General features: G+C 47.5%; 1 protein-coding gene across 1 annotated transcript in view; it reads right to left on the bottom strand.

Moving 5' to 3' along the window:
• GOLM1 (golgi membrane protein 1) overlaps positions 1 to 25,525 on the bottom strand; it is a 43,752-nt gene extending 18,227 nt beyond the window's left edge. Inside the window, exons 1-4 of the mRNA XM_081151557.1 lie at positions 25,370 to 25,525; positions 15,008 to 15,157; positions 13,727 to 13,906; positions 1,730 to 1,784 (exon numbers count right to left, since the gene is read on the bottom strand). Coding sequence (XP_081007683.1) covers positions 1,730 to 1,784; positions 13,727 to 13,906; positions 15,008 to 15,136 — 364 coding nt within the window. The 5' untranslated portion in view covers positions 15,137 to 15,157; positions 25,370 to 25,525. The remainder of the gene's footprint in view (positions 1 to 1,729; positions 1,785 to 13,726; positions 13,907 to 15,007; positions 15,158 to 25,369) is intronic.
• Between the last annotated feature and the right edge of the window lie 563 nt (positions 25,526 to 26,088).

The following is a 26,088-nucleotide window of genomic DNA, read 5'->3' as shown; positions in this document are numbered from 1 at the left end:
AGCCTCTGACAAAGCGCCAAGCTGGAGGTAGAAGGACAAGCTGCCCTAGAGGTGACACCAGAATGGGCAGACGGCAGCAACCCGGGCGGGGACACAGCCCTGGAGAGACACCTGCGGTCCCCAATGCTTGTCCTTGCAACTCCAGGCCTGCAAGGTTCTCTGGGGGGAAACAAATGAAAGTGAAGGACTCAGTGGAATGCTGATGCACACAGCAACATGGACCCATCCAAAAACATGTAATCTATGTCCTCGAAAAAACAAAACCAGGAGGGGGTGGGGTGGGAAACTGCTCAGCGGGTGCCTGAGGCTGAGGCTGGGCAGGAGATTGACCACGAAGGTGAGGCAGGAACTTCTGGAGTGACAGACATGGACTGTGTCTTGACAGTGACTGTGGTGGTCTAGGGGACTCTGCATTTATCAAAACACACAGAAAGGCACACTGCGAAGGGGAAACATTATTACGTGTAAATTACGGTTCAATAAACCTAACCTTAAAAAAAAAGATTCCACAATCAAACCAAGCACGGGGCAATGGAATACTATTCTGCGATGAAAGGGAATGAACTGCCACCCACAGCAGCACGGACAGATTTCAAAGTGTGCTGAGTGAAAGAAGCCAGACAAAAAAGTATATACACTATACGTATACCGTCTGATTCCATGTATATAAGATTGTAAAAATGCAAACTAATCTGCAGAGACAGCAAGCAGATCAGAGGCTACCCGGGGAGGATTACCAACGGGCACAAAGAAACTTCTTGGTGAGGGATATGTTCTCTGGGTTGATTTTGGTGGTTTCTTGACACGCACACTTATGTCAAAACTTGTCAAACTGTGCTCTTTAAATATGTGTTCACCGTGTGTCAACTGCACCTGATCAAAGTTTTTTAAAAATACTAAGTACAGTCCCTCTGCATAACGCTGCTCTGGTCAGTGATGGGCACGTACGTGACGGTGGTAAACCATGCAGCCCAGGCACGCAGTGGGCTGTGCATCACGTTTGGGGGAGTGCACTCTGTGCCGTTTACACAATGACGAAATTGCCTGACACATTTCTCAAAAGACATCCATCCGTCACCGAGCACACATGGCTGCATGGGAAAGGCTGCAGACCAGACCCCCTTCGTGAGGGCTGATCAGGAACATCAGCAGACCACAGGCCTGAGAAGCCCCCGGGAGCCAGGTAACCCACTTAACTGTGCGTAACCCTGCATTTCCCCTATTAATATTCTTAGAATCCTAGACCAGCACCGTCCAGTGGAACCACAGGGTGGGGGAAAAGGAGGTTTGTAGTTGTTCGTATGGAAAAGGATACAATAATTAATAAGTAATAATAAAAACAAACTCTGTTTCGTGTACTGACAACTATAAACCTACTTCTGCCCCACCCGGTATATACAACATATATATAAAACAGATCACATACACATCATAGATATGTGTGTGGCGCGCGCGCATGTGTGTGTGTGTGTGTATCTCTCATCATATCAAAAAATGGGAGTGTAAGTTCTTCTGTTAGAAAACAGCTTGCAATGTACTCAGTAACCCTTTTAAAGGAAAAGCTCTTTAAGGAAATATAGTTAGGCAAAAAGAATAAAGATACTCAATCACTCGTAATCACACCCATCATGAGATCAGAATAAGAAACCCTAGAGAAGGACAAGAGGAAAGGTGGGTCCCCCCACCCCGAAGGCCTGATGTCTGGTACGGAGGAGGGGAGGGGGCTCACCTTGCAGGGTTCGGATGAGCCTCTCGCCTGTGGTGATATTACTCACTAAAACTGCCTGCAAGGAAGAGAAACACAGAATGAAACACCCAGACCCTAACCCCTCAGAAGAGCCCATGTAAGACGCACACGTGGGGAAAAGGAAGGGTGCAACCCCTCTCCCCTAGAGCAGGAGGGCGGGCCCCAGGGTGGGCAGCTCTCTGGGGGACTATCTGCCGCTCACAGCCGGAAATGGAACTATCATGCAGAGAGAGATCTGCTTGCCAACCATCAGCTTGTAACCGGAGGAAGGGGTAACAGGGTCGCCCCGTCTATCTGAACTCCAGGAGCGGCCCCTCCTCGTGCAAGGCCCCAGAATGCCTGGCTGAATCGGAACCCTGGCCTTTGTCTGGGGAAGCCTGGGTACAGTCCCATCCTTAATCAGAAGTCAAACTCTGAATTCCAGGCCAGCTAACAGAGCAAAGAGGAGACTGGGTGACCACTCCACTGGCATGGAGTCCTGAGCCATGTTAACCTCTGGCCTCTTCCTTCCTTCTGTCCACAGTCTACAAGCCTGGGGAGAGGAGGGTTCACACCCAGTTAGTTACACAAAGTTGGGAATGCTGATGACAGAAAAGGGGAAAGGCAACACAGGACTCAAGATAACGACGTAAAAAAAAAGTTAAAAAAAATAAGCATGAGTGTGCTGCTGAGCCCGACCAACAGCCTGTATGCGCCTTGCAGCAGGTGCGCTGCTGAGCGCTCCACATCCACGCCCTCAGTGACTCTTCAACCAGCTGTATGAGGTGCACAGAACATTCTTCATTGTAGGGGGTAGGAAACTGAGGCACAGATTGCTTAGGAAGCTCGAGGTCATATGGCTCCCTCAACAGCAAACAGGCAAAGCCACACCTGAGCCCCAGCAGGCTGGCTCCAGGAAACAAGCTCTCCATCACTACTTGCCAAATTGGGTCTAAACCCCTAGTAGGACACCAATCTAGCGGAGTGCACGCAGTGCTAAAAGCAAACAGAAACCTGAAAAAGACGGGACTGGAATATTAAATATCAGAGCACATCACACTGGTAAGTGCTCTTTTGTAAACACACACACTGGATACTGGGCCAAAATAGAAAAGTTTCTTACTGTGTCATAACCAACAAAGTTCGGAAAATGCCACATACTGGATATGTCACCCATAACTTGGAGACACATTTCTGTCCCACTCCTGGTTAATGGTGACAATGACGATCACACCACCTCCCCCTTCCGTGCTCGTGGCTTCCTCCTGGATTTCTCTGTCCAGCCCTTGCTCTTTCTTTGGCCTGGACAGAGTTTTCTGGAGTCAGGTACTTATGAATACAGGGGCGTGCTCCCAGGAAAGAAATCTGGCGAGACTAATCTGGTGTTTATTTTGGGAGATATGAGCACAGGAACATTTCCTGGTAAAGAGGAAAGAAATCACAGTGATAATATGCTGTATAATTAATTGTGCAAGAAGAGGTTATCCAGAGGGGTGCTTATAGATATTGCAGGCCAACAAAAAAGAAAAAAATATATATTTTTTCTACATGGGAAGCAGAGAGCAGAGAACCTGCAATGACAGGAGGATCTGCACAGCAGGAAATCCGATTTACATAGCTTGCAGCTCCTGCTAATCTTGGAAAAGGCTTGCACCTATTCAACTAAAAACAAAAAAGATGATCATATAATCCAGTATTCTCACTTCTGAGTATATATCTGAAAGAACTCAAAGCAAGATCTTGAAGCAACATCTGCATCCCTATGTTTTATAGCAGCACTATTCACAGGAGCCAGTGTCCCTCAATAGGTAAAGGAAATGTGCATACAATAGAGTATTATGCAGCCTTTAAAAATGAGTGACACAGGCTACACCATGGATGGACCTCGAGTACACAATGCTAAGCAAAACAATTCAGTCACAAAAGGACAAATACTGTACAATTCCACTCATACGAAGGCTCTAAAGCAGTCAAAATCATAGAAACAGAAGGTAGAAAGGTGGATAGTTGCCAAGTCCTGAGGGAGGAGGGAGGGAAATTAGGGTTGAATGAGCACAGAGTCTCAGTGTTGCGTGGTAAAAAATATCTAGAGCTCTTTTGCACAACAACATGAATATATTTAAAGCTACCGAACTGTACACTTAAACTTCCACCTCGCCTAGGCATCAAAAACTCCTTCCCTCCGAACACCGGGGCTGAAACAAACAGAAACAGAAAAAGAACACTTAAATGATCATACACTGGTTACATCTCAAAAATGGCCATCTCCTGGGTAAATCATGTCTAAATTTTGGCAATATAAAAATTATGGCAATCTGACTTGTCCCTTCTCTACTCATTCCCCTTAGCCCCACCCCCAAAAAATCCATATGGAGTTTGCAACTGTCTGGGGGATTAGGAAGGTTCAGAAATTGCTACATTCTGAGGTATCTGGAGATATTTCAGTCTCCCATGTGACTATATTCTGCCCAAGAAAATATATTTTAGTTGTCTTCCTCCACCTACTTACTTATGCATCAAAAAATACAGTCTCCACTTCAGTAAATGAGGAAAGGATCATAAAATTCCATCAAGCTTTTATATGCAGTTTTATCATTTATATTGTAAATCTTGTCGGATCATTTTCAGGAAAACAATGAAACTGCTTATCGCTCTTTGGGGAGTTCAACAAAAAGAAAAAAACCACCTGCATTAAACAAAATTATTTTTAAACGAATGATACAGTCAACCCGGTTGTTTTTCACATGTTGGTGCAGAGTGACTTGGGGTTGCTGCCCCTCCGGGTGTGCGGGGACCGTCCCCTGGGAACGCTCAGCAGCAGGTAAGGAAGCGCAGGAAGTGCCACAGGAACGTAACAGGGAACTGAACGCGGAAGATCTCAAGAGGAGTCCTCCACATACAGATTCATTATCGCCACTGTATTCTGGGAAACAAGTATATTTGATCAAACTATTTCTAAATTAGATTCCTAGAAAAATAAGCTCAGCATTTCACAGTACATTTCCAAAGCAGTAAATCTGCAATGAATGATGTTCTGTAAGCTCAGTAAGCTACGTAAACGGATAAAATTTTAAAGTACTAATTTTTGAGAAGCTCACTGAAGTGTGATGCTAACTGCATTATAAAAAAGAGGTAACTTTTACTGCTACATTTATCTGGCTCATTAAAATAACCAACCTGCCTTGAAGGGGAGGGTGGACCCTAATACTCTAAGCCTTGCTAAAGAGGATCCTCAAACCATCCAACCCTGTCAACCCCACTGGCTCTCAGGTGCCTGGATAACGTCTTGGTAATGATATTCCTGTTAGTGCCTCGGGGAGATGAACCTTAAAATGGAAAACTTCACCTTAGGGACCTGGGCTTGGTATTAAGCATGAAGGGAAGATATGAAGTATTCATTAGTGTCTTCATTTTACCCCTCAGGAATTTCAAAATCTCCCAGAGAAGTGCCATCCAACAGAAATATATTAGCCACACGCAGGAATTTTAAATTCTCTAGTAGTGACATTAAGGAAAGAGAAACAAGTTGGGGAAAGGCTTTGAATAGGCATTTCTTCAAATGCCTATTCAAATACATAAATGGCAGATAAGTATGTGAAAGATGCTCAGCAAGCATAAGTCAAGAGAAATCAAACCAAAATGAGAAGATGCCACTTAACATATACCAGGTCAATGACAAGTAAAAAAAAAAGGGGGGGGGATACGTATCGACGAAGATGTGGAAGAACTGGACCCTCACACACAGCTGATGAGAGCGTAAATGGTGCAGTCACTGTGGAAAACAGTTTGGCAGTTTGATGTAAAGGATTTACTGGATTTATGGGAAAGAGAAGACCCCACCTCTTGGAGATATATACTGAAATATTTAATAGTGAAAAAGTATGAGTTATAATCACTGACGCTGGATGTTAGACACATGGGGGGTCCAGTAAATCATCCCATCTACTTTTTCATGTTTAAAATGTTCCACGACTGGTCTCCATACGCAGGCAGACACACCGAATCCTGTCATGTGGCTAATAATTAAAACTGCAAAGCAAAGCTAAGAATGAATTCTCTTTTGAATCTTAACTTCAAGGTTTGTTTTAGTGGAAAAGGTCAGTTAGAAGATGCTGAAGTTAACCTCTGTTTCCTAAAGGAAATTTTGGGTAGGTTCAAGGCCTTTAAGAGGAACAGATCTCTCCAGTGTGCTATTCGTACTTGTAATTTCACAACAGAGAGAAGATGGGGGTATTTTCTTGAAGAAAATGAAAAGACTTGAAAGGTGGGAAAGAAAGAAGACAGAAGGTTCTATAGATCCTGGGGTGGGGTCTGCTACTGATTTGCTCCTTGACTTTGGACACACCACTCAACTTTTCCTGGCCCAATATTCCCCAGCCGTAACCCAAAAGGTCGGCCTGCAGTGTTCTAATAGGGGCCCATTACGGGCATTTCAGGTGGGATAACTATTCCCCTCCCCGCCCCCCACATGGCAGCCTATGTATAGCTCTGCTTCCCTCTAAATGCCAGTATCACCCTTGTCCATGTGTCACCAAGAACCAAAAAAAAAAGCCCCACCCCTACATTTCCAAATGGCCCCTGGAGGCTGGAGGTTTAATCAGTTAACAGCTGTCTACATAAAAAAATTGACAGTGGAGCCAGGGGGTTGGGGGGCCCAGGTCAGCCTGCCTGGCCCCTAGCCTCTCTACCACGTGCTCCTAGATTGAAAACCACTAGTCTTGACAACCACAAGCATCCTTCAATCCCCCAAATGCCTGCGATCCTAAGCCCCCCGGGAAGCAAGCACCAGCAGGAGAAAGCCGTTTCCCTGTGAAGGGGCCAGGAGAGACCTGTTCATCCACAGCTCCCTCGGGTGGATGGGGTGGGGGAGGGCACTGAGGAGCACAGCTGTTCTCAGGCCAGAGAGCCACGTGAATAATTCAGAACTCAGCAAGCCGGCACAGTGTGTGCATCCTGCGTCCATGTGAGCCAGGGCCTGGAGGCGCAGAGATGAGCGATTCACACCCCTGCCCTCGGCCCACTGCTGGGTGGGGAGATGGCCAGGCAGGGCCCTCAACCAAAGGTGACAGGAGTGAGGGAGAGGTGTGCACGGCGCAGATGACACCGAGGATCTCAAAAGTCTGGCGGCAGCAGAGAGGCTGCGTCCCAACCCACAGAGGAGGCGCTCAGAGAGAGAGAGAGAGAGAGACTGGGCCTACGTGTTCAACTGAAGATGAACGCGGGGGTTAAAGAAACGCAGGACTCCAGAAAGTATAAGAACGTGCAGCTTGAGTCATTCAAGGTCCAGTAAACGGTAGGAGTGAGTTTGTGTGTGTGAGCGTGTGTGTGAGAGCGTGAATGCATCCGTGTAAGAAGGTGAGTGTGTTAAAGACATCAGCTAAGTGAAATAAGCCAGTCACAACAGGACAAAGCATGATTCCACTTACACGAGGGGCACCGAGTAGTCAAATTCAGACAGAAAGTAGAATGGGGGTCGCCAGGACCTGGGGGACAGAGCATGGCGAGCTCCTGTTTAATGGGTACGGAGTTTCCGATGAAGATGAGAAAGGTCGAGAGACCGATGGTGGTGGCGGTGGGACTTGGTGCCAATGAACTTCGCATTTACAACGGTGAAAATGGTCACTGCTGTATGATGTATATTTACCACGATTTTAAAGATGCCCAAAAAAACACAAAGAATGGGGGGGGAGTGAACTGATGTGTGAGGGCATGGATGGGAGTGAGCGAGCGTGAGAATGCGAGTGTGAGAGCACGAACAGGAGATGAGTGTGTGCAACAGCTCAGCAGACACACACACAGAGCGCGCAGGGGGGTCCTCGTGGAGGGGCCCAGGGCAGGAAGGAAGGTCTGGGCAGGAAGGCGGGTCTAGGCTTTCAGGGCAGGAGAAGGGGCTCAAGTCATGGGTCTTCGTGCAAGGTCGTGGGGAGATTAAGCGTAACTCTATATGGAGGTTTAGAAAAACAATATACCATCTATCCAGAAAGCATGCAGGCCCCGTTTCTCTACGCCCAAAATAGCTCTGCCAGGAGGTCCTTGTGTCCTTACGCAGCAGACAGCACCAGCGGTCGGGAGCATTCCCTGGCTCGCTCTTTACTCAGCCAGGAAACGCCACCGTGACAGTGTGGGGCTGGCGCTTACGGCAGGTTCCAACCTCACCCACCCGGCACGGAGGCGGGAGACGTCCTGGCTGAGCCCCTTCCCTGGCTTGACTTCTTTCCTTCCCACTGGGAATCCGAGCAACGTCTCCGCCCTCACCTGTGGGGAGGTGAAATCCTGACCCCTGCACACAGGTGTACACAGATATGGGACTAAAGAGAAAACGAAAACGGAGTTAAGTGTGCAGGTTACAAGGCCACAGCCAGTGCTGCTAACAGAGCCCGCGTAGGGCTCTCCCGCAGGAAGGTCACAGGCCCCCTCCCACACGCCTGTCAGCACCACAGAGGAAACACATGGGAAAAAAGGTAGCAAGGTCAGATTTCCTCTCTGTGTGTCACATCAAACACATGTCCTGCCGTGCTGGGTTAAGCAGAGTGAACAGAGGGGCAGGGATCTGAGTGAAGAGAGAACAGGCCGGCCAGCCCAGGAGCACCCCCTGGGTGTCCGCAGCACTTCCTACAGCAACGAAACATGGCAAGGCTCTTTCCAGTAAGAAAGATGCCAAGATCAAGAGCGAGTCCCTCTGCAGGGTTTTTCCTGTGCCTGCAGAACAAGAGAGGAATGCATAGAAAACAGCCACATCTGCTCAACCACTGTCATCACGGGGAATCCTCACTGCAAGGTAACGCCCTCCCTGTGGAATAATCCGAGGCCTATTGTAAAATCAAATCAGTCTTGAATCAAGTAAGCTTTCCCCAAGTTTCCTCCTGAGGTCCAGCGACAGGCCCCAGGCCCCTTCCCCTGGGAAGACACACAGGGCGGGGAAGGCGTGGAGGACAAACGGCTACAATTCAGGGACAGTGCAGAAAAGGGCATCTTTGTAAACGGCAGTGTTTTGCCATTTTTCCTAATTTTGTTTTTTTCAAATGTGGGAGGTAAATAACTCAAGTTTAATTACAAAGCTATCTTTGAAGGTCACATCCAATGGCAAACTAGAGAATTAACAATCTGAAAAGACTGCAAGTCTTCTGAAACCCACTTTTTTTCAGGGAAACAGATTTTTGATGGGTTTATTTCACCTGCTTTCCACTTTCTGCCTCTATGCAGCCTCTCCCTCCCCTCTCCATGTTGTACCTGTCACCCAGGCCCGTCCATTCCTCCTGCTGGATGTCTTTAATCTGCTCACCTTGCAGAATTCATTCTGCTCTTACCTCAACTCAGCACAATTTTTGCTTCGAACATTTCAAGAGCTGCCTGACTGGTCTGCCTCCTCTCTGCCGTGCTCCCCATTAAGGATGCTCCCCAGGGGCCAGGGCCTGCCTTTTAAGCTCCCAGATCTGATCTCATGACTTTGATCCACAGCTTAAACCTGTGATGGGTCCCCTGTCCTCCAACTCAAGCCCAAACTCTATAAGTGGCTTAAAAGACCCTGTGGGAAAGGGCCCCTATGTTCCTCTGCACTCCCTATATGCCCAACACCAGCCTCTGGTGCTGTTCCGTCCTCCTGACCCCCTGGAGGGACATATTCACCTGGCTTCCAGATGAGACACCTGAGGACAGCTCTCCTGTGACTCACACAGCACTTGGACACCCCCACCCTGCCTGGCTGCTGGAAGATGGAGGTGGGCTCCCCCACGTGTGCGGACACCACCTTTACTGTGCCTTCCTGGAGAGGCTTGAAAGCTGAAGTACATTTCCCAGACTCATGCCCCGTGGGATTTAAATCCAATCAGATGCATTCACTTGCGACTGGAATGCTGAACAGGATTAGGGGACTGGAGGTGCAGAATGGGGCAGGGAGTGTGGTGCCCTGTCTCTGAGCTAAGGCTGCAGCAGCAGCCTCCTGGTTCAGCCTCTGGGTCAGGGCCCTGGGGCCAGTCCTGACAGGAGCCATCCCAGCAAGACTGCTCCTCCAGGCCCTTCCCACCATTCCGTCGGCACCTACTTCCTGTACCAAATCCTCCCTTTCTGCTTCAAACAGCCAGAGTGATTTCTCTGTCTACGACTGACCCCAACAGACTCATTTACTCGTGTTTCTCCAGCACGCAATGGGACATGTACAGACACCAGACAGCCTGGTCCACAGCTGGGCACAGACCAGCATCCGGCAGAAAACTGAGCAGACACAACTGAACACAGAAAATCAGAAAATTAATGGGAATAAGGACAGAAAAGCTTTTCCAGAACCCTTGGTTCTTCCATCAGTCACAGGGATAAGAGGTGATAAAAATCAAAGAAACAACATCGATCTGCACAAGTCCACTCTGGTCCTCAAAAAAGCACCTCTCCAGAAGAGTATCACCTCGTTCTCAGGTGCGCAAGAAAAGCTGACCCGGAGAGGAGAAACTGGAACACCCCGAGAACTGTGTCCTGCCACAGGGGAATTCAGCGGTGGAGCCAGCAGCCTGGGCCCAGCCCCCGCTGGCCACTCTGCAGGTCCCTAGAGCCAGCAATGAGCTTTCAGAGGCATAACACCTGTCTCCCAGTCGGGCACTTTGAAAAATTAAATGTGTTCTTATGTGTGAAAGGACTCTAAAGTGGGACAAATGGCCAAACTTCTTAGCATTAGTCACTTTCTAAGAGGCAGAATCTTACTGAGAAATCACTGACATAAACAAATGCTGCTATAGCTGAAAGAAGCAGCCCCCAGCCCAGGTCCAAAGCTCCACAAGAACCCAGGACACAAACCATATCAGCTCTCCTCTCTTTCATTGCCCGACAACCATGAAAACGCCACTAACCTGTCATTCACAATAGGAAAGCCCTCTAAAACATGTTTTTTTCATGCCACACACCCTCAAGTAAGGCCCGACAGAGTCTCCTCATGTCCTGAGTTGCCAGGCAAAGAGAGGAGAAACCAGGACGCTCACTGAAGCCACCTCAATGCAGGTGCAGGTCACACCGGGGAGTGACAAAGGTGAGGCTAAGGCAGGTGAACAGTCGGCCTGTCATCCCTCTACCTTCCCCGTGGCCTCTATTTGTAAGCTTTTCTCTTCTGGACACAAATAAGCTAACATGTCGCCAACATTCCCCCTTCTTTTCTTCTATTCATCAATATTTCTTTTTTAGATCAGTTGCTCCCCTTCAGGAATGACACAGAACTGTATTTCCATTACAAATGAAATGTTAACTCAAGTGATTTTCTTTGCACTACTGCACTGTTAATTTACATATTTTAATAATAAATGAAAAGTCTACATTTCAACATCAGATAAATGGCTGCAAGAAACCAGCCTAGAAAGAATGTCACAAACAAAAAATATAGAAAATGTAGCTACTTCAGACTCCAACTTGTGGCAAACAAAAATGTACACAATAGCAGGGAGCTGGACATTCCCTGGATGGAGTGCTACCAAGTAACTCAGGGTCTTCTGATTCTTCCCCAAGCATTTCCGGTATTAGACAATTTGTCCCTCACATGCCTCTAGGGCGACTGTGTAGATACCAAGCAGCCAGGAACCAGGAGAGTTCCGAAGATCTCAGTACGTCTTCAGACCCAAAAAGACTGACCAGCCCTCCAACAAGATAAACGAATGAATTAAACCACTCTGTGCCGGCCGTAGAAGAAATGCCGACCTTCACAAGTGAATCTCTGTTAGCTTTTGCCAAAACACTAACTAAAACCTGAGGGTCTGTTTCTACTTGGGTCCCTTAAAAACGTGTTTTATACATACACGCATATAAATCTAAAAAGAAAATAGTGTCTCACTGCTGGTCGTGTAAAGATTATTTATACCCCCGCAAATTTGGTGGTTTAAAATGTGACCTCAGGTTTTTGACACTGTTTCAAAGATAGAGTCTAATTCCACACCCTTTAATTTGGGCTGGCCTTAGTGACGCACTTCTAGCTAACGCAGAGGAAATGACTCTGCTGACCACAAAAAAGGTGCCATGGGTTGTACCCCAAAAATTCATGTTCACCCAGAGCCTATAAATGAACCTATGAAAAACTTATTCAGAAACAGGGTCTATGCAGCTGTAATTAAGATGAAGTCATGAGGGTGGGTCCTACATCCACGTGACTGATGAGAAGAGGCAAAGATACAGAGACCTGGAGGAAACACGGCCCTGTGAGAACAGAGGCAGAGATCGGAGCGATACATGTGCAGTCGAGTAATGTGAAAGATTGCTGGCACACACCAGAAGCTGCAAGAGGCAAGGAAATATCCTCCAACAGAGCCTTCGAGGTCCTGCTGACACCTTGATTTTGGACTTCCAAGCCTTCCAGACCATGAAAGAATAAATTCATCTTGCTTTAAGCCACCCAGTGTATGGTAATTTGTTATGGCAGCCCTGAGAAACTCACAGAAAGGTGATAGCCTCCTCCTGGCTCAGACCCTCCCTCCCTCTGTCAGGATGCTCGGCCTGGGAACCCAGCCTCCAGGCTTCAAGGAAGCCAAGCAGCCCTGTGGAAAAGCCACATGTAGGTGCTTCAGCCCCAGCCCCACTGAGGCCTCGGGTCATTGATCGCCAGGCACAAGTGAGGAAACCTTCTGCCCCCAGGCCTTGAGGCGCCCCAGACGGTGACACAGCGTGGAATAGACACAAGTTGCCCCCACGGAGCCCTCCCAAACAGCAGGCATATAAGCAAAATAGATGTTGTCTGTCATGGTTTTAAATCACTGTGTTTGGGGGTGATCTGTTACGTACCAATAAGTAAGTGAAATAGCACATGAATGTGCAATCCTGCTCACCTGAGTCAGAGATAGTTCCTCCTATCCCAGCCCAGCCCCACAAGCCAATCAGGTATCAAGGTAATCTACTACAGTTTCTTTCAGCAAGCGTTTATGAAGAATTCTCTTATCTCAAATTACACCCCGATTTTCCACCTTTGAAGTGGTTGCCTCAACACCCCCAAAATAACAATACATAATAAGACAAAAGTTTCTGGGTCCTTTTTTATGATATGCAAAAACTAGATGTGTTCAAATATGTTTATCACTTAAAAAGCCCCCTTCCCATTCTACAACTTTCACGGCAAACCTACATTTATAAAAGCTTGGCTGTAACAATAAGCTAGGAAAGCTTAGATGGGATCTATTTTTGTTAAAAGGGGATAGGTGCTTCTCAGTGGTTAATTTCTGAGCGGTGGAATTACAGGTGATTTTAATTCTTTTCTTTGAATTTCCAAAACTGTCTACAACATTTTGATAATTAAGAAAGATGACTTTTTTGGAAGTTATTTAAGGATGACTTATTCACAATCATTTCTGTTTCAAAACAAAGCTGTATACCCCATCTCATATGCAACTCATGAAATGACAGACTATACAAGGGCTTCCACCGAGTTGTATCAATACACATGAACTCACATAACTGCACTTCTGTAGTCAAAGGGTCATACACATACCTAATTCCGCAACACATAAGGAGGCAAAAAAGGAAAGTGGAACAACAGTCTAACCCTCAAGAATCAGCTGAAGTCCCACTGGAAGTATCTACCATCCACTGATGAAAATTGTTTTTAACTTAAAAGCCAGCATTCTGAGTCCCCTCTCTGTTACTACTTATTTAGAGGCCTGCAACCCTTCCAACCCAAGAGCTATACCGAGGGCACAAACGTCACTCTTGAGACACAAACATCCAGCCCAGGCCAGGCCTGGAGTAGGGACTTAACTCGTTTGTAGACACTAAGAAGAAAAAGCCAACAGTGGGATAAATCTGATGCTAAGAGAGTTCTTTCCATTTCTCCCATTTCTCAACATTGCAAAGGGTTTTACAAGAAGCCCACCCACCCAAGGACTAATGGGCAGATGGGGGGAGATCCCCAAAGCCTCGTCGAGGGGCTAATTCCATTTCATTACATCCATATACACACAGCGGCTCACCCTCCCGCGGGGAAGAACTGGACGGCGTATAAACCGGTGCTCAGACCGATCGGGAGGAGCACAGGGCAGGCCTTGCCTTTTCGTCCCGGTGCAACTTGTTGACGCTCTCCATCTGAAAGTTGTGGCTGGACTGGATTTTGTCGAGCTGCTCCCGTTGCTTCTCCAGCTCTCCCTGGAACTCGTTCTTTTTGAGCTCCACCGCGCCTCTCTCGGCAGCCGCCCTGCGGACCCTGCCTTCCAGCTCCATGATCCGCGTCTGCAAGGACACCGCAGCGTGAGGGCCCCCGCCAAGCCGCCCCTGGATACCAGACCCCCTGAGCAACCCGGGCCCCAAAGCCAGCTGCAAGCCTCGCGCACACGGTGTGTGCCCAAGGCCCAATCTTTAAGTCAACCGGGTAGAAGCTACAGCAAGTTTTTCTAGAGAAACAGTCTAGAAGCAACTATCTCCACTGCCTGTCTCCATGGAAACGCCACCACACCCTGCGCGGGATTTTGTGAGGTTTAAATCAGTACATAAAATGCCTCAAGCTTTAACTGGAGTGAACTGCTGCTCAAATATTTAGTTTCTTTTTCCCCCACTAACAGTGCACTTAACCACTCCCTATCTGACGAAATTCCTAAAAACAGACCAAATCCTCCAACTCTGGACACCAAGACACATCTGTGCAGAGAACAGGGCTCCAAGGCACTACACACCCCTCATGGGTAAGCAGGAGCGGAGGCCAAACACTCAGGTGGATGAAGTTCCAGGGCGAGGAGCCCATGCTCTGACATCAGACAGGCTGGGTTGGAATCCCAGCTCCCTGGGCACTTTACCTCTCTGTGCCTCAGTCTGCCTACCTGTGAAATGGGGAAAATAAAGCCCCAACCTTGTAGAGCTGTGTACAAAGGACGATGATTATTTATATAATGTACTGTTGGAGGAAAACTGGTCTGATGCTTGTTCAAACAGTACAGAAAACTTTATTAGAGACTAGGGGTCATGACTGGGGCAGGAGGGCAGAGAAACTGTGCTCAGCTCTGAATCCAGCAAAGACAGCCAAGGATTTACAGCCAAAGAGCAGACGGACGGGGTCAGTATGTGGAAAAGTATTAAAGAGACATCCAGAGTAAGGGGATTCTTGCTAAACTGGGATAACAGGATTCTCGCTAAAGGAAGACTGAGGGCTTAAAAAATGAGGGTTGAGGAGCTTGATCGACACGGGGGCACACACAGAGCCTGAACTTGCATTACAACGGGCACACACCACTGAGCCACGTCGCAGGTGGCGGTAAATACAAACCCCTCGGACCCCACCACCCAGCAGCGTTAAATACTCTACGACAGCCACACAAACAAAACAAACAAGCAAAATACCTGGAGATCCACGCTCCGGGAGCTTGCAATCCAGTAGTTGAAGCCCAGGACAATGATACAGGCCACCAGGGCAGCCAGCACAAAGGGCGGTGACTTCATGGTCCGACGCCCGTTTCCCAGTCCCATCATCTCATAGGCCAGGCTGAGAATCTGCAAAATAAATGCAAATGCGTAAGCCTCAATATTTGTATTCCATGCCGGAAGCAGGCCACGTCCATCGTCACAACCAAAAGGAGGGCATCACAACCAAGGCACGTCTGGCGTCTTCTTGAAACATGAAGCTGTGGAGGGAGAACAGGTAAGCAGCACCCACACTGGGCAGTGTGGCTGGCTCCCTGGGACACGCTCATAGACCTCGGCAAGTAACAATTTCTCTTATGCTTGGGTTTCCTCGTAACACGGGGACAGAATTACTAAGGGCACCAGCTAAAGAGTTTCTTGAGCAAAGCAGGAAAGCACCCTGGAGGAGTGTGAAGTCCCACTGTGTAAGTCACAGGACGCACAAGGCCCTTATCTGTGCAACTGCAGCACACTAAGCCACACAGCACATCCAAGTAACAGAGACTTTGAGAGCTGCAAAGAGCGCTACGTTCTCAAACAACACGCAAACACAGCTGGTAAGAAAGGAGCCATCAATTTGGTTCATGGGCTTCAACGCAACACCAGGTCTGGCTGGATGCCAGCACCTGGCACCAAGGGCAAGGAAAGTTGACTTTGCCAAAAGGCTTTTGCTGAGCCTGATAAAACAGGACCTTATCAGAGGGAGGGCAACAATAACAGCTTTTATTGAGGGTGGGAAAGACCACCAGGGACTCACCTCTGAGGTCAAGTTCCTGTGAGAACACAGGAGCGCTGGCAGAGCCCACTCTTACCCGATGGCATTTCTAAGTGCGTCACTGAGTGAGTCCTTTCTTAATACAGGCATGCCTTGTTTTATTGCTCTTCGGTTTACTGAAGTTCACAGGTGTTGTGTTTTTAACAAATGGAAGGCAAGGCCTTCCACCAGCAAAAAGATTACGACGTGCTTTCTCGTAAGACGCTTTACTGCGGTGGCCGGGAACTGAACGGGCACTACCTCCGAGGTGCGCCTGTGCCGAGGCCTGGCCCCGCTCCTCCACCTCTCATTCTGAACAGGCTTACCGCGGGGCCCAGGTGCTGGTGTTTCCTAATCTCCCCAGGTTATTCCAATGAGCAGCCACGTTCCTCGATGTCATTCTCAATGTTTTTTGATGCATTTACAAGCAAACAAGATCACTCGCACTGTTCTGTACATGGCGTGACTCACTTAGTAATACATCTTGTCGCCCTTTTCCCGATAGCACATTACGGTCTGCTCCATTCCTTTTCAAGGGCTGACCAGGGCACCACTGTGTACCAGGATTTACTTAGTCAATCTCCTCTCGAGGGCCAGCAGGATTTTCTAGGCTTATTTCCAACAATGCTGCGACACACACTCTTCTACATCCTCAACTGTGTTTACAATCTCGTATCCAGGTGTACAGTCCCTTACCCACAATTCTAAAATCCAAAATGCTCTAAAAACCCAAAGGGATTTTTAATCCCTCAGCCAGCAACAAAACCTGACCTGAAATCAGATCATAGTCTTACCAGAACTCACCTGAAGATGCTAAAAAATCGACATTACTTTTCTCCCTTTGTGTGAATATTCATACATCTTGCTACAGAAAAATTAGTGTTTGACTGTGGGATGCTGCAGCAGATCCTCCTGGGGCTGTCACATAATATATAATAAATGCATCTTATTATCTTCTGAATTCTGAAAAAAATTCTGAATTCCAAACTGGCCTCCAGGAGTTCCTGGGAAGGGAGAGTAAACCAGTGGGGCGCTTACTATGTGAGATGCACTGACCAGGTGCTTCCCATACGGGGCGTCACGGAATCCTCCACCAGTGTGAGGGGGCATCTCACCCCCATATTCCAGCAGATGAAATATCACAGCCATATACCTAATTCCCTAACGATATAATTTTAGACGGGATCCTTCAATGACCTTTGGTTATTCCAGCAGCTACAAGTCAGTGGGTGTGTGTACTTTAAGTCTGAAAACAGAATATGAACTCAGTTCTCACTTCAAGGGAAGCGTATAGATGACTGTTTAATATTCTCATTCCCTTAGACAGTCAATAAAAAATTTATTGAGTAGCCACCATGAGTCGGGTGCTGTGCTAGCACCAGGCAGCTCAGGATGGTGTTGAGAGAACAAATACTAAAACCAGACGGCCAATGTTGGATCCTGGTTCCACCTCGTAGAGCCACAGGGCCCATTTGTGCCTCACTGTCCTCCTCGTAGGGTTATAATCAGCAAATGAGTTAAGATATGAGAAGTGCTTAAAACCACATCTGGCACAGAGTAATTACTCAGTGTTTATTATTATCATTATTAGAGGTGGAAAAACGAATACAAATTATTTCTAGATCTAGTCTTTTCCTATAAGGAAAGGTGATGAATGTTTTCCTCCCACGATCATTCTACTTAACAGAAACCAACCATCTGCCTTCCTCCTCTGACCCCTGACTCTTCCGTCCGTTGCAGCAGCAGTAGCTGCCATCACCCGGAGCCGACTCGCAGGTGCCGCTGCAGCAGCAGACGTCCAGACCAGGCCATCTTATGAAAAAAGAGGGGTTCGAGGAAGCCAAATGTGAGTCCAGCCTCAGAAGCCCCTCACGGTGACCCAGTGCTCTGCTGGCCAGGAAGGTGTGCAGCTGCCCAGAGGGCACGGTTAGGAGAGCCTGGGCTCCCGATGGGCACAGGGCTGCCCAGGTAAGAAGGTGACCGTGAGGAAGGAAGGGCCAACACTCATCCTTCAGGTCTGCGAGGTGCTCCACCACTGACTTCTGGTGACTACTGTAGTAACCACTGTGCTGAATATAAGGGGCAGATACAGGTGAGACATGACAAAGACTGAAGACGACTTCAGGCAGTAATTCAGCGCCAGAGTCTACAGCTGTCAAATACTATAAACACTCTCCTTCCCCCCACCTTAAATTTAATTTATATGCACTGAGGGAGTGATGTAAGTGGGTGGGAGATATACTGCATCAGATATATTACATTTATTGTAATTTAGGCTTCAGATTGTGATTTGTCTCGTATTTGATTACAGGTATCTGAACATACTAAAAAAATGGTTAACCTATATCACCTCTGCACCCCAGGCTTCCTGCAGTGATCGTGTTTCTGCATTAAAAGTCTCTTGGTAAATTGGAAAAGTCATGAAAATACTGCAGATTCTTTCTTACTGGCTTAATTTTTAAAATTTGACCTACTGGTTAAAGCTGTTGTTGGCTTTTAAGACAAGAATTTTTATAAGAGAACACAGACCTCTAATTACTTTTTTTTTTTAATATATCTTTATTGATTTCAGAGAGAGGACAGGAGAGGGAGAGAGAGAGATAGAAACATCAATGATGAGAGAGTCATTGATCAAGCCAGCAACCCGGGCATGTGCCCTGACCGGGAATCGAACCACGATCGCCTGGATCCTAGGTCGACGCTCAACCGCTGAGCCACGCCCGGCCAGGCTCTAATTACTTTTTTTTAAAAAAAAAGAAAGAAAAAGAGCCTGGCCAAGTGTGGCTCAGTGGTTGAGCATCAACCTAGGATCCAGGAGATCGGGGTTCAATTCCTACTCAGGGCACATGCCCGGGTTGCGGGCTTGATCCCCAGCAGGGGGCCTGCAGGAGGCAGCCAATCAATGACTCTCTCATCATTGATGTTTCTATCTCTCTCTCCCTTCCTCTCTCTGAAATCAATAAAGATATATTTTTTAAAAAGAAAGAAAAAGAGTATGAAAATGGGCAACCAGCCGAATGCATCAGCCCCTTCAACCTCCGAGTTAAATACTTTTTCTTTTCACTTCCTTATTTTCACACAGGGGTTTTTAATCATACAGGCAAACATAAAGGATCAGATTAGCTTGTTTGACCCACGTCACCACTGCAGGACAATGCAGCTTCTCCAACAGTGGGGGAGCTGCACCTTTATTCCTTCTCAGGGAATGGCCTCACCTGGATATCAGAGGGCCCGAGAGCCGGCCAGAGCAGAGCAGGAAGTTCAGAAATCCCTGCACGAGCAAAAAGACCTGGGAATACACCGCTCAGCACTGGGGGCCGTGAAGAATTTAGTCACTGACATTTCTTTGAGGGTTTAAAAATATTCTACTCTGTCCCAAGAATGTCTCCAAGTCAGGTCAGCAAACCAAGGCCCATGGGCAGGACATAGTTGGCCTGCTCTGGAATCTAGTTTTACTGAACACAGCCATGCCCATTCCTTTAAGTATTGCTCATAGCTGCTTTCTGGCTGCAAGGCAGGGTTGAACAGTTGAAACAGAGATCTCATAGGGTTATTGTGAGGATTAAACCAGTTAAAATATTTATCTGGACTTTTAGAGAAAGTTTGCAACTCCTGCTCCAAACCATTAGGGTTAAATAACCAAGTCCATTGTGTTCTTACAATCGCTTTCAAAACTTACCAGGAAGTACAAAGACTCTCCTCTCACTTCCCCAATCCACAATTACATTATAAACATCATGTTTTTCCCAATTCTGGAAGCTGATAGTTTATAAAGAAAAGACTTTAACAGCATGGTGACTATAGTTAATAATACTGTAACGCATGTGTGAAAGTTGCTAAGAGAGATCTTAAATTTCTCATCACAAGAAAGAATTTTATAACTATGTATGGTGATGATGTTTTAACTGGATTTACTGTGATCATTTCACAATATATACAACTATCGAATCATTACACCAGAAACTAATGTTGGTGTCAATTATATGTCAATTAAAAATTTTTTTCACTTAAAAATTAATGTGCATATTTAATGTTATGTAGTGGAAATACCAAAAAGAGAGATGGATGAGTGAAAATGAATGAGAGGAACAGGAAGTTCCATCCTGTTTTTTCCAGCACTTGGATTTCTAAAGAAAGGCCGCCTCCCACACGCACACCGACTACATCTCAGCAGGAGCTCCCAATTTTTCCTCTAGCTCAGGAGTCTGCAAGCTGCAGCCCTAGGACTGAATGCTGACAGCCACCTGTTTCTGTACACAGCCCATAAACTTAGTTTTTAAACGGCTGAAAAATCAAAATAATAATACTTCATGACTTTTGTGTACATGAAAAGTACACAAAATTAAAATTACAGTGTCCACAAATAAAGTTTTACTATAACACAACCACGCCCACTCATTTATTTACTGTCTGTGGCTGTTAGGCCACAAGAATTGAGTAACTGTGATACAGTTGGTATGGCCTGCAGAACCTAAAATATATCATCTGGGCCTTTACAGAAAAGGGCTGCCAGCCTTTGCTATACGTAGTTCCATGGTTCTTGAAGTGTGGTCCCTGGACCAACAGCATCAGCATCACCTGAGAATGTTAGAAATGCACATTTTCTGGTAACAGACTTGGGGGGGGGGGCAGCCATCTGTGTTTAAAAGCCCTCAGGGTGATTCTGATGCAGGACAAGCTTGAGAACCACTGTCCTCTCTAGACCACCATGGACACGTCTGACAGTGAATTTTGTTCTGGCTGCACTCACTTATTTTCTTTCATTTTTTTTTTTAATTCTCACCCAAGGAAGTGTTTTTACTGATTTTAGAGAAGGGAGAGAGAAAGAGAAACATCGATGAGTTGCCTCCCATACACACCCTAACTGGGGACCGAATCACAACCCGAGTATGCACACCGACCAGAAACTGAACCCACCACCTTAGAGTGTACGGGATGACACTAACCGCTGAGCAACCGGCCAGGGCTGCACTCACTTATTTTCAAGAAGCAGAAAGGCATGGTGGAGGGGTGTTTAATCTTTGGAGAAATGTCTGTTCAACGGTTGAATTTTATATGTTATGCCCCCACTGACCCCCCCACACCCACCTGGCTCTTTTTGGCCTTTGGTTTAATTCTTCCGTTGTCTCCCACCTCTCATCTGTGCCGCAAACATTCTTCCCAAACCTTAACCTACTACCTGCTGCGCCAGAGAAGTAAGGTTTCCGTTTACTTGTCTACAAAGTAAAGAGTAACCTAAAATGACTCCACTTGCAGTGACTTCTTAGCCTGAGGTTCTTTGCTCCCTTTGGGCATCTCCAAGCCACTGTATGTGTGTGGACAAAGGTATTTGTTCTTTAATCAGAATGAAATGTCACTAAGTCCAGAGCAACACAGCTTATACAGGACCCTCCCTCACTGACACAGAAATGGGGAGAGAGAAGGAATAATCCATCAGCTAGAAATAACAGAGACCAAGATGGGATGGGCGAGACCCTCCAGTTCTGACAGCACTGAAATCAGAGAACTGTAGTTAATTTTTTTCTAAAGCACTAATTAGTATATAAATTTGTCTCTTCTAAAAACTTGTCAAGGCAATACTTTTAAAAACTGACATTTTTAATATAAAAGTCAAACAGTGACAATAAAAATGAAGATGTAAGGAAGACATACATTGGTAACATTGGCAAGTTTTAAAGCTGTATTTTTGGCATTTCAAGATTAAGTCATGGTATTTTACAGTTTTCCCTGAAACAAAATGATTATACCACATGTATGTTCATGAAGTAGAAGGGAAAAAACTGAACTCATTCAAACAGATTCCAAGGCTCTCTTCTGTGCTGGAACCATCACTGGAGACACCAAGCCAGCAAGAAAGATCTCTACCCTCAAAGGGCACAAAGACAACCCAGGTGCCCATCTTGAGCCTTGGACAGGTAAACGAGAGATGTAGTGGAGCATGAGGACCTGTTTCTACCTGGGTGCCTGGCAGTTATTCATCTTCTCCCAGCCCTCTGGAATAGTCTGTAAAGGGGTAACCTTGGTGCCTGTCTTCTAAGGCTAGTGTGAAAATTAAATGCGAGCACTTACTTGTCACCAAGTAAACACTTAACTGAAAGGGACTGTTGTGGAATTACTTGACCTTTTTAGTCTGTTTACTCATTTTAAAAAGAGAGAGAGATCAATTGTACCTGCCTTGGTGAGGTTCTTCTGACGCTCAAATGAAAGAATTACCTGAGGCTAACATAAGAAACCAGCTGTCTACAGCAGGGCTCATGCATCCTAGAGAGTACAGAAGATGCTCCACAGGACTGGGGAAGGGAATCCCAGAGTTATATTTATTTTTATCCAAAAAATAGGATAGCAACTATGTTTTAGTGATACGAGTATTACATATAATAACTTAAATATGTTATGTATATACTAATTATGCTAATTATTGTATACTAATTTTATTACACTGCCACAAAATATTAACCATGCTGATAAAAGCAGAAAGTGACTCTGTATCCTCAGAGTCTCTCTCTTCAGGGTCACTTGTCACCACCGCTGAAGTGCCTGAGGTGGTCCTTTGTCTTCAGGACTTGCAGGGTGAAGTGGACTGACATATTAGAACTAAACTAAACTTTACAGAGGATATGAAGCTTTACAATTCCTATAAAAAGCATAAATTAGTTATAATAATAAATGCAAGCACAGGCAAACACAAGCCCAGTTTGGAAGGTGCATGTTTCTCACCCTGAGTCAGCTTTGCATGAGCCACATCAAGAAGTAAAAAGCTATGATCTGACAAGAAACAGGCCAAAAATACTCAAAATTCAAGAAGCAGTATTTGAAATAGGGTTTTACTTCCACTGTTATTAACAATGAATCCAGCCCTAAGTGTATATTGGGCCTTGAGATACAAGACAACAGTAATAGCTCATGATGTGTGTATGGGGAGAGCTAAAAGGTTATTTCATTGAGATATAACTGACATATAACATCATATAAATTTTAGGTGTTAAAAATTTTTTACTGATGAGAATCATCAAAAGAATTTGGAAACCACAGCAAACTACAAAATGTATCACTGTACCCATATTATATAGTACTTTACATATACTTTCTTCTTGTCCAGAACTAATCAATCTTCAAAAATCTTAGCCAGGGGAAATATTGTGAATACAGCCCTGAAGGTTTTTAAAGAAAAATGAGATTAAAGTGTAAATATCTGAGAACGCATGCATTTTTTTTCTTTCTGAAAGTGTAAGAAATTTCTGTGTGAAGCAAAGTAGACTCTCTGAGAATTAAGGAAATACTTCTTTAACTTCAAGCCAAGTCTCTCTTTTGATGTCATTTCATCAGTAACTTGAAAGTCTAGGAAAGAAAACTGCAATCAAAGAACGCTTTTTGGGGGCAAATGAAATACCATTCATACTTTCCTAAGGTGAGAGCAAAAGCCTATCAAGACCATTCCTCTACTTTTGCAAATGCTTAAAAAAATTAACAAAGTTTTCTTTTTGGGGGGAGGGGAGTTGTTTACCAATAAAATGTATTTTTTTTTTCTTTCCCCAATTATGCATATTATTACCCATGTAGGTCACATTAGGTCACCAAAAAAGAAATGAATTTTTCCTAAGGCAACTTATTTTCTTCTAAAGATAAACATAATAACAAAACTGAAAACCAAGGGCACCAAGCCTCTCATCCCTCATCCCAATCTCCCCTCCCTCCCTCCTGGTGACCGCAGGCAGCTTTAGAAGAGGGGTTGGTAGAGATGGCCCGCAGGGACCAGGTTGCCTTCAAGCTTCCTTGTGATAAAGTGCCTGTCAAGGAGCCGTACTTCCCTGCTCCTCACAGCCTGCTTGGTGACACTCCAGCCAGTAAAGGCAGTTTCCCCAGGCTCTGCCAGGCTTCCCTGCATGTTTCAGATGCAGAAACCCAGCCGGCAGAGTCACAGGATTGTCAGTAAGGTCAGCACTGCCCTCCCTGCTGGGGGAAGGTGGCCACATAAATGAACTCAGGGTAGCCCTGGGGCTGACCAGGTGAACCATCTTCACTGCTGTTTCTGCCCCATCCCTGAAAAAAATATGTGAATGCAAAATCTTTGCACCCCCATCAACAACTGGACCAGCAGTTAGAAAGCAGATGGCATCCTTAGCTCCTAACAGCAATGTCACTGCAATCTGGCAACACCCCCCCACGCTTCCCGCATCCCTTCCTCTCATCCTGTCTTTCATTTTTAGCAAAACCAATGAAAAAAAATCACCTCTCCATAGAAGAACAAAGTATGTCCTGAAGAGCTAACCTTTCCCTTTATTCAATGTCTTTTTCACCACTGACACCTTAAAAACTGAGTTCTGGCCTAAGAACAGTGTTAGCAAGTTACTGGTTTCCATTTACAAGTAAAGTAAAATTAATCTTCCCAATAGCTTGAGCTTAGTTTTACCTTCTACGGCACAAGGAAGAGGTGCTAGAATGGCCGAGGAGACCACAAGGACCTCCTGGAGATTACACTGCTCCCCAAAACCCAGAAACTGCCTAAATATGAGTCAGTCTGATGCCCATCAACCACAGAGTCGCTCCAGAGCTGTTAAATATTTCATCGGGCTGTTGGACATCCTGATAATCCGTCTCTAGGAATGTCCCTCAACATCTGCATAATTTCAGGCGCTAGGCCCTCGGAGACCCAGCAGACAAAGGAAACGGAGAGAGCCACCCAAGTTTGTTAAGGCAAATCTAGAAACGGGCCGTCTGCACGTGGCTAGCACCATCGTGACATTCCGAAAATAATGATTAAGTTCCGCTAAAAAGAACATTTATCAAAACAGGTATTTTTCCCATTTTGCTTTACAAAAAAAAAAAAAAAACCCACGCAAAAAAAAACCACATTAAAAATAATAAAGAGGGTGTGAAATATAAAAAGTATATAAATCCCGAAGACTCTTTTTACAGCAGAGCAAAAGTCTTGTGCGCCCTTCACATCCCCAAAGGTGGAAAACAGGCGAGGGACCTGGAGCATCCCCACGACGCGCTCGGGCGGCGCGGTCCCCGGGCGGGCGCGCGGCCCCGGCCACCTGCCGGGACACGGCCGCTGCCCACGTCGGCAACCGCGGCGGCCCGAGCGCACCGGGCGGCGGGCGGGGAGGGCGGGAGCGCGGCGCGGGCAGCCCTGCCCCCGGCCCGCGCGCCCATCTCGCCCACAGCACTGGAACTAGTGCGACTTCGGGGGACGCACGCGTTAGGCTTTGGCTGCTGACGCGCGTGATCAAGCTACGAACAAAAAGCAAGGCCCGGCACCGTCCCCGACGGGCCTCCGGGGGCAGGAACCCTCGCACGGCCCCTCGGCGCCCGGGGACGGAGCCCAGCGGGTGGGGACGGCGCCGAGGCGAAGGCTCGGGCGCAGCGAGGTGCGGAGCCGGGGCCGCGCCGACGCCGGGAAAAGGCTGCAGCCGGGGCGTGAGCCAGGCGGCGTCTCCCGGGACCCGCACAGAGCCCCCGGGAGCGAACCCCGGGCTGAGGAGGGACGAAGGGACTGGCGGCTGCGGGGAGCAGGGCGCGCCGGGGGACGCGCGCCACCCACTCACCTCCTGCGGCGCCTCCCGCGGCCGCTCGGCGCTGCAAGTCCGGCCCCCAGGCCCGGGCCGCTCCCGCCGCCGCCGGCGACCCCGCGCTCTCGCCCGCTCTGCCCCGCGCGCCCGCAGCCGCCGCGTCTGGGTCTCCGCAGCGGCGAGTCCCCGCCCCCGGGCAGCGCCGGCGGCGGCGGAGGCGGCGCCTTGAGCGCGCGGTGACGAGGTCGGGCCGCCGGGGCCGCGCCCGGGCGCCGGCCCGCAGTGCACGCGCCGGGCCGCGGGCGCCCTGGGCGGGAGCGGGGGGCCCGCGCCGCGCCCCCTCTTCCCGAGCGCGGTCCTTCCCTCGGGATGCGGCGGCGCGCTTCTGCAGGAGGCGCGTGGGTGGGAAGCGGCGGCGCAGCCGAGGGACGCGGAGGGACGGTTCGCCGCGGCCCCGACACCGCGGGGTTTTCAGCGCAGCAGAGCCGGCCGCGCCCAGCGCCACGCGCCACGCGCCACGCGCCTCGCCGCGCTCGCCTCCCGCGGCCCAGGCCCAGGCCGCCCAGGAGAGGAGCCAGGGAAGGAGATGGGGGGGGGGGCTTTTTAAAATTGCCCTTCCATTCCCAGGTGGCCGGAACCGACTGTTACCTCCCGCACTTAATTTTTGGAGCTGTGGCGCTCCGACTGCTTGCGATAAATAAAACGACCATTCCTGGGCCCTCGGAAGTTTGGAAAGCGTTGTTGTCCTACAGGGT

The sequence above is a fragment of the Miniopterus schreibersii genome, assembly GCF_964146895.1.
Source record: "Miniopterus schreibersii genome assembly, chromosome: 11".
Lineage (NCBI taxonomy): Eukaryota > Metazoa > Chordata > Mammalia > Chiroptera > Miniopteridae > Miniopterus > Miniopterus schreibersii.
The sequence above is the reverse complement of the archived record's forward strand: the minus strand, read 5'-3'. Positions and strand labels throughout refer to the sequence as shown.